This window comes from Vipera berus, assembly GCF_964194415.1.
Source record: "Vipera berus genome assembly, chromosome: 1".
Lineage (NCBI taxonomy): Eukaryota > Metazoa > Chordata > Lepidosauria > Squamata > Viperidae > Vipera > Vipera berus.
Window position 1 is genome coordinate 131,504,677 of NC_138202.1, and position 13,331 is coordinate 131,518,007.

General features: G+C 39.7%; 1 protein-coding gene across 1 annotated transcript in view; it reads right to left on the reverse strand.

Annotated features, from left to right (window-relative positions):
- Positions 1-13,331, reverse strand: part of ADCY5 (adenylate cyclase 5) — a gene marked incomplete at its 5' end in the record, with an annotated part of 239,681 nt that overhangs the window by 57,387 nt on the left and 168,963 nt on the right. The window contains 2 exons of the mRNA XM_081313004.1: positions 3,266-3,393; positions 3,536-3,647. Coding sequence (XP_081169130.1) covers positions 3,266-3,393; positions 3,536-3,647 — 240 coding nt within the window. The remainder of the gene's footprint in view (positions 1-3,265; positions 3,394-3,535; positions 3,648-13,331) is intronic.

Here is a 13,331-nt window from a genome sequence, read left to right on the forward strand (position 1 = left end):
ATTAACTATTTATAACTATAGGCTCAGCTTCAGTGTTACTAATGAGCACCCATATTGTTACGTATTGAGCTCAATGGAACACCTTAACCACTTGCATAACAGATACCACCAGGTGGTGCTGAACCGAAACTGTTGTGGCCGGGATCAGTTTTCGGTGGGAAACAGAGGTTCACCCTGATTGGTTGGATGTGTACCTGGCCAGGTATATAAAGGGCGCAGGTAACCCCTATTCCACAGTACAGTCACTTCTACCAATAAAAAGCTGCTATGCTGTACTCATCGTCTCGGCGTCCTTACTGCTCTCCAGAACCCACTACGCAACACATATGATCCTGGAAAAGTTTTTGGTATTAATCGTAGCGGGAACTTGGTTACTTTTCAGCAGTCAATTTCATTTGATTGGATAAAAAAATGATCTTTTTTCCCGTGAGAATATAATATTCTGAAGCAATTTTTAATTAAAATAGCTGGTAATTTTTTTCCTAAAAAAATGAACCGAATTTGAATCATCTTTTAGTAACAATATATGTGAGATTTTACAAAAACAAATACAATTTACCTAGTACAATAGAATGACAATATACTGTATATGGATGAAATGCTTAATGTTCATCAGTGACATTGACAGGTTCTCATAAAGGAGCATTCTAACATCTCATCCCAAGTTCTGTTCCCTTGAAGTGTATATGATGTCATGATATATACAGAAAAGAGGCAGGGTTTGTGTCACAATGCTGCCTCCATCCCCCAGAGCCCAATTATGTCCCCCGTGGATTGCTGTTTTTTTTTAACAAATAGCATGAATTGAAAAAGTAAATAAGATGTCTTCTATATAGTTAGAAATTGTAACAAAGGCCTCTGATCAACTCTGGCCTTAAGACAGTATTTTGGCCTGCCACGCAATCCAAAGGAGTTTAGTGAGGTTGTTAGTAAAACATGCGGCATTTGCAAAGACTTGCACTGTGTTTACAACAAGAGTTGGAAATAGGTGTGGAAGAGTATTCCATTCTCTGTTTACAAATCATCCCTTGTCAGCTTTCAAAAACCTGGTTCTTGCTTTATGTGGGATGAAAATTATTTAACAACCTTTACCTCATTTCTAAATCTGGAGTGAGAGACTTTCTGTTCTCACTACCTCCTCCGTCTTCCCTGATGAAGAGAGAAGGCTTCTCAGATAAATGAAAGTAATAAAGATTAAAAAGCTGAGTTGGCAGTCATTATAATTGCTGGACCATTTAGGAAGCTCTTTTGATAAATTTACATAGCTTTTTTGCCTTGCAAACTTTCAGCAATTAGTTAATAAAAGTGTAAGAATTTAGAAAGCTCTTAAAATTCTTTACCCTACCTTGACAGAAATCTACAAGGTACCCTGAAATAATAGGTGCAACTTAGAAAAAGCAGGGTGCCTCTACTTTCTATTAAAATTAAAGGAAATAAGCAATCAAATGCTTGTATTACATTAATTTTAAGGTTCCTTTTGGTATCCAATAGCTTAATAGGTCACAACAACTGTAGTGACTTCCCCAGGTGATGGCATTGCAACTTCCAGACTATATGTGTGTGTGTGTGTGCGCGCACGCACACACACATGCCTTTTGAGATTCTGCATAACCTGGGATCAATCTAGCCTTGAGGGAATTTAACTGGGGTAGGAGTAGCCTCTTATTGCAGAAGTGTTTATATGGAAGCCAGCCTATCTGAAGCTTCTCTAACACTGTGTTCATGCAGATGCCAGAAAATGTTGAATTAGCATGATTTGTGCTAAGTGAAGCACGTTATCAGCTAAGCAAAACCTTCACAGCTCCAGCTGGTACAATTCTGGCTATCTATCAGAGTACCGATAGCCCTTGACTTACAACCATTCGTTTAGTGACCGAAATTACAATGGCACTGCAAAAAGGAACTTAAGCCTGGTTTTCACACTTACAACCATTGAAGCATCCGCGTAGTCATATGGTCAAAATTTGGGTGCTTGGCAACTGGCACATATTTATGATGTTTGCACTGTCCCAGAGTCATTGATTAGAGCAATAGCACTTCTAACACTTAGAATTATATACTGCTTTACAGTGCTTTTGCAGCCCTCTCTAAGTGGTTTACAGAGTCAGCGTATTGCCCCCAACAATCTGACTCCTCAGTTTACCAAACTCGGAAGGATGGAAGACTGAGTCAACCTTGAGCCAGTGAAAATCGAACTGCTGAACTGCTGGCAGCCCGCAGTCAGCAGAATTAGCCTGCAATACTGCATTCTAACCACTGTGCCACCACAGCTCTTTAAACCAGGGGTCCCCAACCTCCAGTCCGTGGCCCAGTACCAGGCCGCGGCATGCCAGCAACCGGGCCGCACAAACAAGCAAAGCCCCATCCGAGAGATGCAGGCAGCACACAAAACCATGCATCCTCTGGTCCACGGAAAAACCTCTCTCCACTGAACCGGTCCCTGGTGCCCAAAAGGTTGGGGACCTCTGCTTTAAATGATTACCATGTTTAACCTTCTCAGCTGGCTTCTGACAAGCAAAGTCAATGGGGGAATCATGATTGCATGATTCACTTAAAAATTGCAGTGATTCACTTAACAACTGTGGCAAAATAGGCCATAAAATGCAACTGAAATTTTGGGCTCAATTGTGGTCATAGGTTTTCCTGTACAGGGGAAATGTGGATATTGATGTGCAATGCTTTAATCTTAGTGTCATCCAGAGTCAGACTGGCTTCTGAATAATATCCACTTCAAGATGGAAGCTTCTATTGACAAAGTTGTCATCAATGTAACGTTTTGAAGAAAGGGAAATGAGGCAAGGTCATGATTATTACTGATATTAGGATTTATTTTTTACATTTTTATCTTGCCTTTCTTCTAAGGAACCCATAAGCAGTCACTCCTTATTTTTATTTTCATTATAATAACCTTTGGAGGTAGGCCAGATTGAGCTCCAAGTTATCCACTAAGCGCCATGTTTAAAATGAAGTTTCAACAGTGTCAATCCATTCCTTTAATTGCTACATCACATCACTATGCAACATTATGGAAAATGGCGCCAACACACATTTGCATTATTACTGAGTTAGCATTCCAATTGAGGATATCATTAAAGATCAGTCTATACCTAACCTCTCCAATCTGATGCCTTATCATGTGGTGGGCTACAATTCCTATTAGGCATTGGCACTACTGACTAGGAATTTCAGAAACTATAGTTTTAAAGCATTCGGCATATTCATTTGATATACGGTCATTACTCCACCATGGGAAGTGTATACTTACGAAATGGCTTCTATCATATCCATTCCCATTTCAACACAACAGTGTGCATGGTCTGCTCTGGCTTCAGGTAATCCAGATACACAGTAATAGCAATCACCTAAGATTTTTATACGTAAACAGTGATTCTCCTGCAAAACAGGGGGGAAAAATGCACTTTTATTTCACGATCCAGGATGTTGCCAGGCTGCCTGTGAAGACAATGGACAATTTGCAATAGACCAAAATATGATACCACCATAATTGAGGAAGCAAAGAATAAACCCTACTTACAGCAGCAAGCTTATCAAATCTGGCAAAGAGTTCATTCAGCGTCATGACCAACTCCTGAGCAGTACACTGGGAAGCGAGACTGGTAAAACCCTCAATGTCTGCGAAGAGGATGCTATGGGAGAGAGCAAGAAAAAGAAGAGGAGAGACAGACATGGTTCAATAAAAGATACTCTTTAATTCATTTCAATAGATTCTCCTTTATCTCCTTTATCTTTAAAAGTGCAGATGGTTCAGGAGGTGTGTTTATACTGAATATGAGCAACCTAGTCAATGGATGCTTTATGTCTGCTCTGTATGTGAAAAAGTCTCATGATAGGCAACTATCAGCAGCCCAAACATGGGACAAATCTTTATTTCCTGTTTCAGCCTATCATGAAGGCCATCAAACAGGCAGTTGTCACACCGGTGACAGCTCATATATTTGTGTAAATTGCTAACAAAGAATTAAGGGAGACTGATATGCATTTCAAACTTATTAGTTTTCATCAGTCAGCCATACCCTTCTGAGATTCGAACCTGGGCTGATTGCACATTAGGCAGTTATTTTTACCTCTAGGCCACAGGCTCTCTCTCGCTTTGTTAGCTTCATGATAGGCTGAAACAGGAAATAAAGATTTGTCCCATGTTTGGGGCCTAGCAAGGTAATCTAAATAGTTAACAAGCATTTGACACATATCTCCCCTTGCTTCTTAAGCTAACAAAGCGAGAGAGAGCCTGTGGCCTAGAGGTAAAAATAACTGCCTAATGTGCAATCAGCCCAGGTTCGAATCTCAGAAGGGTATGGCTGACTGATGAAAACTAATAAGTTTGAAATGCATATCAGTCTCCCTTAATTCTTTGTTAGCAATTTACACACATATATGTATATGTATATGTATATGTATATGTATATGTATATGTATATGTATATGTATATACACACACACATACATATATATATATATATATATATGTGTGTGTGTGTACATGTGTACATGTATGTATATGTATATGTATATGTATTGTATATGTACAGTATTTGTATGTATATATGTATATATAGAGACGCGGTGGCTCAGTGGGTTAGGATGCTGAGCTTGTCGATCAGAAGGTCAGCAGTTTGGCGGGTCGAATCCTGAGTGCCGCGTAACAGAGTGAGCACCTGTTACTCGTCCCAGCTTCTGCCAACCTAGCAGTTCGAAAGCACATAAAAATGCAAGTAGAAAAATAGGGACCACTACGGTGGGAAGGTAACAGCATTCTGTGCGCCTTTGGTGTCTAGTCATTTATTTTTATTTTATTTATTTTATTTTAATTCCATTTATATCCCGCCCTTCTCCGAAGACTCAGGGCGGCTTACAAGCTTAGCAGTAGCCTTCATTCTATGTATATGCCTGCTTATTAGGGCTTTCACACACACACCCCCAAGCGGCATTATTACAAAGTCAGCTTAATTGCCCCCAACAATCTGGGTCCTCATTTTACCTACCTCGGAAGGATGGAAGGCTGAGTCAACCTTGAGCCTGGTGGGATGCGAACCTGCACTAATTGCAGGCAGCTGGTGTTACTTAAGGAGGCAATAGCCCACTGCTCCACCAAGGCTCTAGTCATGCCAGCCACATGACCATGGAGACATCCTCGGACAAGCGCTGGCTCTTCGGCTTTGAAACAGAGATGAGCACCGGCCCCTAGAGTCGGAAACCACTAGCACGCATGTGCGGGGGAACCTTTACCTTTACCTATGTATATATATGTGTATATAAGTATATAAATGTATATATATATATATATATATATATATATATATATATATATATATATATATATATATATATATATATATATATATATATATATATATATATATATATATATATATATGTGTGTGTGTGTGTGTGTGTGTGTGTGTGTGTGTGTGTGTGTACTCTGGAGGTTTCTCAAAACTGCACCCAGGGTTTTCCTGTGTGACTTGAATCTCTGACTATATAAATACATAATATACTGTATATAGTATATAGCTTCAAGACAAAATTTTATGTATTCTAAGAAATTACAGTTCTCATACTTCAAGATATATCCAAATTCTTCAACTCATATGAAATATATTGTATACCCTCATATATAATATAATGGTATACCCGTATACCATTCATGGATAAGTAAAGTAAAGCTAAAAGAGTCATGAGGATGTTACTCCGCTAGTTGTTGCTGATTCTAGGGGACAGTGCTCATCTCTGTTTCAAGGCCATTGAGCCAGCACTGTCTGAAGACATTTCTGTAGTCATGTGGCCAGCATGACATCACGGGGCAGTGTTACCTTCTCACCCAAGTGGTACCTATTTATCTACTCACATTTGCATGCTTTCGAACTGCTAGATTGGCAGGAGCTGGAGAGAGGATGGGAGCTCACCCCACCATGTGGTGCTCAGGCTTCAAACCGGGGTTTCCAGCTTTCCAACCAACAAGCTCAGTGCCTTAACCGCTGAGCTATCACACCACCCTTCAGGGATAAGCTGTCCCACAAAATTTTAACCAAAATACCATGAACAATACACCAATGGATAAGCTGACCTCCAATTTTCATGGTATTTTGGTTAAAAGTGCAAGGGTCTGCTTATCCCTGGATGGACTTATATGCAGGTACTTTAAAAACGTATTATCAGACATAGTAGTCCGTAAGTGAATCTGCTAATAAGCTGAACACAATGGTTCAACCACCATTTGAACTTATGACAGTGCTGAATAAGTAGTAGTTATAAGAGATCCTTGCACTTACATCAGTTGCAGCACCTCTGTAATCATGTGATTGCAATTACAACATCACAATGTGATCTGCTCACTTAATGACCCACAGTGATTTGCTCAGCAGCAGCAAGAATGCCAGAATTTCCATTGTTATGCAGCATAGGCACTTTACAAGTGCATTGCTTAGTAACAAAAATTCCAGTCCCTATTACGGTACTATCATTAATGACTACTTGTACAGATAATCCTGGTTTAACAATGCGTTGGATAAGCAACAATTTTGCAAATATGATAGTAATAAATGATAATAAAAAAATCATTTTCTACCATGAGTGCATTTATGTTAATTCAGTGTGGAATTGATTAACATCTGGTCAGTTTCAAGCTAAAAATAACAGGTGATAGAACACTTTTTGAAAGATTATCTAATTGAGGCAGCAGCAGTCAGTGATCTTTGCAGTCTTTCTCATCTTTCTCATGTGTTTACTTAGTAGCCATTTTGCTTAACATCTAAAATAGTTTGTTAGGCAAGAGCACAAAATTAAATTGATTTCTGTTCTCATTTCTGTTCTTATTTTATCTATATGTATGCATGCGTGTAAGTATGTATGGGCAGATACTTCTCTCTCTGGGCGCAAAGAAAAAAAATATCTGGTGCGAACTCCGCATGGTGTCAGGAAGGGCAGCTAGTCAGTAAATACTCAGCTCCATCCAGTTGCTCCGATTTTACTCCCAGTTAAGAAATTATAGGGTCATAACAGACGCACACACACACACACACACACACACGTATTACAAACTAGGTCATCTTATTATAGAAAGTAACGGTTTCAATAATCAGTTTATCCAACTCTATCTATCTATCTATCTATCTATCTATCTATCTATCTATCTATCTATCTATCTATCTATCTATCTATCTATCTATCTATCTATCTATCATACCTATAATACCCATCTCATATTTTCCTCATAACACCAACTCTGGATATAGGTTGGTCTAAGATCGAATGACTGGTCCAAAGGGACCACTAGAACTCATGGACTCCTGCTTTCTAGGACAGCACTGAACCACTACACCAAATTGGTTCTGTTTCACATGCCAGAGCAATCATCATTATCATCATTACTTCCATAAGCTAACCGTAAATTTTATATCGGGATTAGGAGAAAAAAGTCATGAGGTATAAAAAAAACCTCCAACAAACAAAAACCAAAAAACCAACTGATCTTGAAAGATTTCAAAAGTTGTCACAGGCACTTCCCAAAAATAGGAATTTGTCTACCTACAAAACAACATGGTGAAGAGTCAGGCACAAAATGTTTATTTATTATTAGCCAGGTCAATTGGTAACTATCACATCATCTTATTCACTCCTATCCCAACTCATCTTCAACATTTTTTTTGAAAAGGAAATATAATTTTGGTCTGCAATGACACACTGTTTTTATTAACAATTATGTGATCCAAAAACGTTCTCCTGAAATAAAAATGATACTTGAAGCTGACACTTTTGTTTATTATATACATCAGTTTCACACTTTATATTTGTCTATATTTTAAAAATCTTTTTTAAAAAACTACATAATGCACAGACGGTATGGTTACCAAGATCGATACTTGCAGACATATAGAGAATTCCAGCACTACATAAACATAAATTTGGGCGGGGGGGGAACAATTCATTTTTTACACATTAACAAAATACACAATTACTGTACATAGAATACAAGTATTAATAGATGACATCACCATCCAGCAGAAAGTCAAGGTAGATGGCCACTACAGCAACATAATATGTTGTTGTTGTTGTTAGTTGCGAAGTCGTGTCCGACCCATCGCGACCCTATGGACAATGTTCCTCCAGGCCTTCCTGTCCTTTACCATCTTCTGGAGTCCATCTAAGCTCACACCTACTGCTTCAATGATTCCATCCAGCCACCTCATTCTCCGTCGTCCCCTTCTTCTATTGCCCTCGATCTTTCCCAGCATTAGGCTCTTCTCCAGTGAGTCCTTCCTTCTCATTAGGTGGCCAAAGTATTTGAGTTTTAGCTTCAGAATCTGGCCTTCTAAAGAGCAGTCAGGGTTGATCTCCTCTAGGACTGACCGGTTTGATCGCCTTGCAGTCCAAGGAACTCGCAGGAGTCTTCTCCAGCACCATAGTTCAAAGGCTTCAATTCTTTGGCGCTCAGCCTTTCTTATGGTCCAGCTTTCACTGCCATACATTGCAACTGGGAAGACCATAGCCTTGACTATACGCACTTTTGTTGACAGGGTGATGTCTCTGCTTTTTAGTGTGCTGTCTAGATTTGTCATGGCTTTCCTCCCGAGGAGCAAGCGTCTTTTAATTTCTTGGCTACAGTCCCCATCTGCAGTGATCTTGGAGCCCAGGAAAATAAAATCTGTCACTACCTCCATTTCTTCCCCATCTATTTGCCAGGAATTGAGAGGGCCAGATGCCATGATCTTGGTTTTCTTAATGTTTAGTTTCAACCCAAGTTTTGCACTCTCCTTCTTCACCCGCAACAAGAGGCTCTTTAGTTCTTCTTCACTTTCTGCCATTAGAGTGGTATCATCTGCATATCTTAGGTTGTTGATGTTTCTTCCGGCAATCTTAATTCCAACTTTTGATTCATCTAGCCCTGCCTTTCTCATGATGTGCTCTGCATATAAGTTAAATAGGCAAGGCGACAGTATACAGCCTTGCCGGACTCCTTTCCCAATTTTGAACCAATCAGTGGTTCCGTGTCCAGTTCTCACTGTTGCTTCTTGGCCCGCATATAGATTTCTCAGGAGACAAATAAGATGGTCTGGTATGCCCATCTCTCTAAGGACTGGCCACAGTTTGTTATGATCCACACAATCAAAGGCTTTAGCATAGTCAATGAAGCAGAAGTAGATGTTTTTCTGGAACTCTCTAGCTTTCTCCATGATCCAGCGTATGTTAGCAATTTGATCTCTAGTTCCTCTGCCTCTTCGAAATCCTGCCTGTACTTCTGGTAGTTCTCGATCCACATACTGCTGGAGTCTAGCTTGTAGAATTTTAAGCATAACTTTACTAGCATGAGAAATGAGTGCAATGGTGCGATAGTTTGAACATTCTTTGGCACTGCCTTTCTTTGGAATTGGAATGTAAACTGATCTTTTCCAATCCTGTGGCCACTGTTGAGTTTTCCAAATTTGCTGGCAAATTGAGTGTAGCACTTTTACTGCATCGTCTTTTAAGATTTTGAATAGCTCAGCTGGAGTACTGTCACCTCCACTAGCTTTGTTGTTGCTCAGCTTTTCTAAGGCCCACTTCACTTCACATTCTAGGATGTCTGGCTCGAGCTCAGTGACCACCTCATTGTGATTATCAGGGACATTAAGCTCATTCTTGTATAGTTCTTCTGTGTAATTTTGCCACCTCTTCTTAATCTCTTCTGCCTCTGTTAGGTCCCTGCCATTTTGGTCCTTTATCATGCCCATTTTTGCATGAAATGTTCCCTTCATCTCTCCAATTTTCTTGAAAAGATCTCTGGTCCTCCCTATTCTATTGTTTTCTTCTATTTTTTTGCACTGTTCATTTAAGAAGGCATTCTTATCTCTTCTAGCTATTCTTTGGAATTCTGCATTTAATTGGGCATATCTTTCTTTTTCTCCCTTTCGCTTCCCTCCTTTCCTCAGCTATTTGCAAAGCTTCCTCAGACAGCCATTTTGCTTTCTTGCATTTCTTTTTCTTTGGGATGGTTTTGGTTGCTACCTCTTGTACAATGTTGCGAACCTCTGTCCATAGTTCTTCAGGCACTCTGTCTATCAGATCTAATTCCTTAAATCTATTTGTCACCTCTACTATATATTGAACAGGGATATGATTTAAATCATACCTGACTGGCCTAGCGCTTTTCCCTACTTTCTTTAATTTAAGCCTAAACTTTGCAACAAGAAGCTCATGGTCTGAGCCACAGTCAGCTCCTGGTCTTGTTTTTACTGACTGTATAGAGCTTGTCCATCTTTGGCTGCAGAGCATATAGTCAATCTGATTTCTGTGTTGACCGTCTGGTGATGTCCATGTGTAAAGCCGTCTCTTGGGTTGTTGGAAAAGAGTGTTTGCTATGACCATCGTATTCTCTTGACAAAATTCTATCAGCCTGTGCCCTGCTTCATTTTGTACTCCAAGGCCAAACTTGCCTGTTATTCCGGTTATCTTTTGGCTTCCTACTTTAGCATTCCAATCCCCCATGATAAGGACATCATTTTTTGGTGTTAGTTCTATAAGGTGCTGTAGGGCTTCATAGAATTGGTCAATTTCATCCTCTTCAGCACCGGTGGTTGGGGCATAGACTTGGATTACTGTGATATTGAATGGTTTGCCTTGGATTCGAACTGAGATCATTCTGTCATTTTGAGGATTGTATCCCAGTATTGCTTTTCCTACTCTTTTATTGACTATGAAGGCTACTCCATTTCTTCTGAGGGATTCTTGCCCGCAGGAGTATACCTGATGGTCATCTGAATTAAATTCACCCATTCCTGTCCATTTTAGTTCGCTGATACCTAAGATGTCAATGTTTAGTCTTGTCATCTCTTGTTTGACCACGTCCAGCTTTCCTTGATTCATGGATCTTACATTCCAGGTTCCTATGGAGAAAAAATCTTTACAGCATCGGACTTTCCTTTCACCACCAGACATATCCACAGCTGAGCGTCCTTTCGGCTTTGGCCCAGTCGCTTCATTCTTTCTGGCGCTACTAGTACTAGCCCTCTGCTCTTCCCCAGTAGCATATTGGACGCCTTCCGACCTGAGGGGCTCATCTTCCAGCGTCATATCGTTTTGCCTTTTGGTACTGTCCATAGGGTTTTCATGGCAAAGATACTGGAGTGGTTTGCCATTTCCTTCTCCAGTGGATCACATTTTGTCAGAACTCTCTGCTATGACCTTTCCGTCTTGGGTGGCCCTGCACGGCATAGCTCATAGCTTCATTGAATTACGCAAGCCCCTTCGCCACGACAAGGCAGTAATCCATGAAGGGGTAACATAATATATTTGATATTTAATTTAATAATATTAAGTCAAATAGTATGTGCAGCTACAATAATCTGGATAATATTGAGGGTCAGAACATAAAACCCACCCACTTTCCATCTGTGACTCACCTAACTGCCCACCACTGGATGCTTCAATTCCCCTTTCCACATATCGCTTGAGTCTGCAGTGTGAAGTAACACTTAAACTTCAATTCAAGGTTAATGGATAAAATAATTCCACTCATTCTTTTCAAAATAGTGATTATTTCTGATGAAGTAATTCTCAGAAGGCTATGGGTAGAGTTTATCCACAGAGCAACAGTAATGTAGTTTCTCCTATCCTTGAGATGGGAAGAAAATATATTGATATGAAAAACACTGCCCCAAAGCCTATTTTTATTGCATCGCAGCAACAAGATTGATCATCTTTCACCCTTAAAGAATGCAACCTGGGGGTACCATCAGAACAGAGATGGGTTAAGTTCTTTCTCTTCTTATACAACATCACATATTGACAGGAAAACCAGCCATTGACGCTAGTCTTAATATACAGTAGGGCAGATTTTTATACTGAGCAACCATTTTTATTTGTAGATATTTCTTCTTGATGATTCACAACATCCTTATCATGGGCAAAAGTCAGTTCACTTGGGGACTTGACCAGTTCCCTTTTTACAAGAATTTGGTGAAACTAACTTTGGGAGAGCCAAAGTGATTAAAAATAAAGATTTCTGCATACCACAATCATTCGGCAGTGGAATTCTTAAAATATGGTAGCTACCAATCTTATGCTTGAGGACTAGAACAATTCTCAAAGTCAGTTATACTAGTATGTGGCTATCAGTTATTTATTTGTTTGTATCCTGCCTTTATTATATTTACAAATAACTCAAGGCGACAAATATATCCATTAGAATACTTTTTTCCACAACAGCAACCCTCTGAGGTGAAGTGGGCTGAGAGTGAGTGACTGGCCCAACATCACCCAGCTGGCTTTTATGGCTAAGGTGGGTCTTGAATTTACAGTCTCCTGGTTTCTAGCCTGGTGCTTTAACCACTAGACCAAACTGGTTATACTGGTATGTTCATAATTATTGGGAGAAATGAGAAGACATTACTACCCCATGCCTCGCTTGTGGGCTTCCCAGGTATTTGATTGGCTTCAGTCTGATCTATCCATGTTTGACATTTTTACATGGGTAATGGTTGTTGTCATTTCTCAGTTCCTATGTGGCTGATCTTGTTTCTTGCCAGAACAACAGGTTGGAAGAAAATTGACCCCTGGCTTCCCACTCTATCCTGTCAGTTCTGAGAAATAAGACATTAGCTCTTAAATAAGTTCATCGTCTAAAAGTCTGACTCTTATCAAATCCTATTGAAACCAGATTTTGCCAAACACCGCTTGTCCCATTCAAGTAAAACATAACCGAAATAGTCTGCAAAGGAGCAAAGGAACAATATCACTTCAAGGAAAGAAAGTGCCACAGAGCAAATAATTCCGACTAAATAACTGGCCTAGTTTCCCCAATAATACCCTGAACAAAAATAGAAATGAATTGACATACTAAAGCTAAGAGCTTTATTTAAAGTGCCGGGGAACGCTGCTGATTCAGCCTTAGTTAAGCAGCTGAGTATTGTGGAAGCACCTTACAACTTTCTTATTCCTAGTCCTGTCAGGAATAGTGTCAGCAGTTTCTGCTCTCCTTTTTTTTAAAGTCCTGCAGCAGAAAACTAAAAAAAAGATTTTTAAACAAAGCAGAGACTTCCAGACTGGGTGGCCTGAATCCTTGGAAGAGCTGTGGATGCAAAATCAATCAAACAAAAATAAGAATAGTGTTAAAGGAACCTGGTGGGGGGGGGAAGGAAGATGACAAAAATAGGCAACATCTTCCCACATCTTTATTTTCTTTTTTCTTTTTTCAACAAGTGGTTAACAGAATTCAGTTTTGACTTTGCACTAGGGTTTCATACTAGGGACTGTATTACACAAATACATTGTATTTCGCATAGTTTGTATCAGGAAGAAAGAGAATGAGGAATGCAGAGGCTCAAAGTTCAGCTAGT